The sequence below is a fragment of the Apium graveolens genome, chromosome 7 (assembly GCF_009905375.1).
Source record: "Apium graveolens cultivar Ventura chromosome 7, ASM990537v1, whole genome shotgun sequence".
Taxonomy (NCBI): Eukaryota; Viridiplantae; Streptophyta; class Magnoliopsida; order Apiales; family Apiaceae; genus Apium; species Apium graveolens.
In genome coordinates, this window is record NC_133653.1 from 120,766,567 (window position 1) to 120,768,802 (window position 2,236).

Sequence of the window (2,236 nt, forward strand, 5' to 3'; positions counted from 1 at the left end):
CATTTATATAAATTTCTAAATTTTCTTAAATTAATGTAAAAATTTTGTCCTACCAAATTTGTTGTACCTTTTCTCTATTTAATTAGTTTAATCACTAATTTATTATGAGCATTTGACAGATCACATATATATCATCTTATTTTCATCTAATAAAATATGGCTTATAAATATATTCACATTCAAACTTTTTTTATTCAATTCATAATTTGATATAAAAAATATTAATTCATTATTTATTTTAAAAATTTACCATAAGTTACTGTTTGAATATCAATTATTGTATATTAATGGAAATTAGATAATTATAACATGATTTTTTTTAGGAAAAAGTAAAAACACCGTCAACTGTCAAGTATTGCTAATGATAGGATAATGTGGCAATAATCAAAGATAAATTAGTAAATTAACAACTTTGACACGTTGCAACAAACAAATATAAATCTAATCTTGACATTGAAAAGCATGGGGTCCAAACTAAAATAAGTTTATCTATTACTTGTCGTGTATGGAAAATTTTACACCTCCCCACATTTAGATATTTAGCTACCGATAATCTTTACACTTACACTGTACTCCAGAGTTTAAAAATGGAGAGAAGAGGAGAGAAAATAAAAGATAATTTTAAAATTTTCCTTCCTAGGAGTGCTCCCGAGTTTTTTTGCGAGAGAAGAGAAATGATCGAGAGAGAAAATTTCCTATAATTTCCCCCCAAAACTTTCCTATAGTATTATTATTTTATCTTAGCCCGAATCACACAACTAAATATTAATAATTATATTTAGTTTGCTTAAATTTAATTTAACCCGAAGTAACATATTAGAATAATATAGAACTCGATATGAAAAAAAAATTAAATTGGTATAAGAAGTTGAATTTAATATAAATTATAATGATATAGAATTCGATATAAAATATAATTATAATTGATAAAGTAATAGAGAAAATTGACTTCAATATCAAATTAGAATTGATCGACCCAATAATTAGAATTAGAATAATTAAGTAAGAAAATTAAGTAATTTCAGCAAATACCGACCAACCACTACACTACCAAATTTTTAATATTTCGTCTATTATAATATAATATAGATAGATAGCAGCAGACTAATTATTTAACCATGACCACCAAACCCTATCATTTAATCTCCTTTAAATAGTCTTGTCATTTTGACATGGTGTGAAGTCTGAGTTTGTGTCGTGTGTCTTGTTTTATAGAATCGTTTCTTTTAGTCCATCTTTCTTTCATTCAGAAATTTCAGTATGAGTTATACAGAGAGTTTAATACATGGCATGGAAATGGTGTCGTTAGAGGACGAGGAGGAAGTTGGATTCGAGATCTTAGTAGAGGAGGGAGAGCATAATCAAATCATTCAAGGAGTTGATCCAAAACTATGTATTGTGGGTCGTTTCATAGCAGAAGGCAAGGTAGATTTTTTGGCAATGCAACATACACTAGCCGCATTATGGAGATCAGGCAAAGGTGTATACATGAAGGAATTAGATACTAATCTGTATCTATTTCAATTTTATCATGACTTAGACGTCAAACGAGTCATGGAAGGTTGTCCATGGTCTTTCAACAAACGAGCTTTGGTAATGGCACGCCTAAAAGAAGGAGAAAATCTAAGATTGGTAGATCTGAGCACTATGGAACTCTGGGTTCAAATACATGACCTAAAAATAGGGTTCATGTCAGAGAAAGTACTAAAAGGAATTGGTAATGTCATTGGGCAGTATATCAGCAGCTGTCCTAGCAATTTCAAAGGCGTATGGAGGGAATATATGCGGGTAAGAGTCAGCATCAATCTTAATTCTCCATTAAAACGATGTATGAAAATTAAAATGTCAAGAGAAGAGTGGTTCTGGGTGAATTTTAAGTACGAAAATGTTCCAACATTCTGCTTCATCTGTGGTATGGTAGGCCATTCAGAGAAATTTTGCAGCAAGTTATTTGAACTCACTGAAAAAAAAGTAGTGAAGCCTTATGGTTCTTTCATGAGAGCACCTGGTTGAAAATAGAGATGGCAGGTAGTAGCAGTACATCGGAAACGGCGAATCAAAGTGGTTACAGGAAGGAGGAGACCAGAGTCAATGTTCCACAATCAGAGCCAAAAAATCTGGAAGGTAGTTTGGGAGGAGAAAATTAAGGAAAATTTAAATTTCAAGTAGAAAATTGAGGAGCGGGAACAGAATCTGTTACGGAGAAAAATCTTTCAGCTACAATCACGGAGAGTGG

At 31.2% G+C, this 2,236-nt stretch overlaps 1 protein-coding gene across 1 annotated transcript; it reads left to right on the top strand.

Annotated features, from left to right (window-relative positions):
* The first annotated feature begins 1,296 nt into the window (after positions 1–1,296).
* Positions 1,297–2,013, top strand: LOC141674006 (uncharacterized protein At4g02000-like). The gene has a single exon (XM_074480733.1). The coding sequence runs from the start codon at positions 1,297–1,299 to the stop codon at positions 2,011–2,013; it is 717 nt and encodes a 238-aa protein (XP_074336834.1).
* The last annotated feature ends 223 nt before the right edge of the window (positions 2,014–2,236 follow it).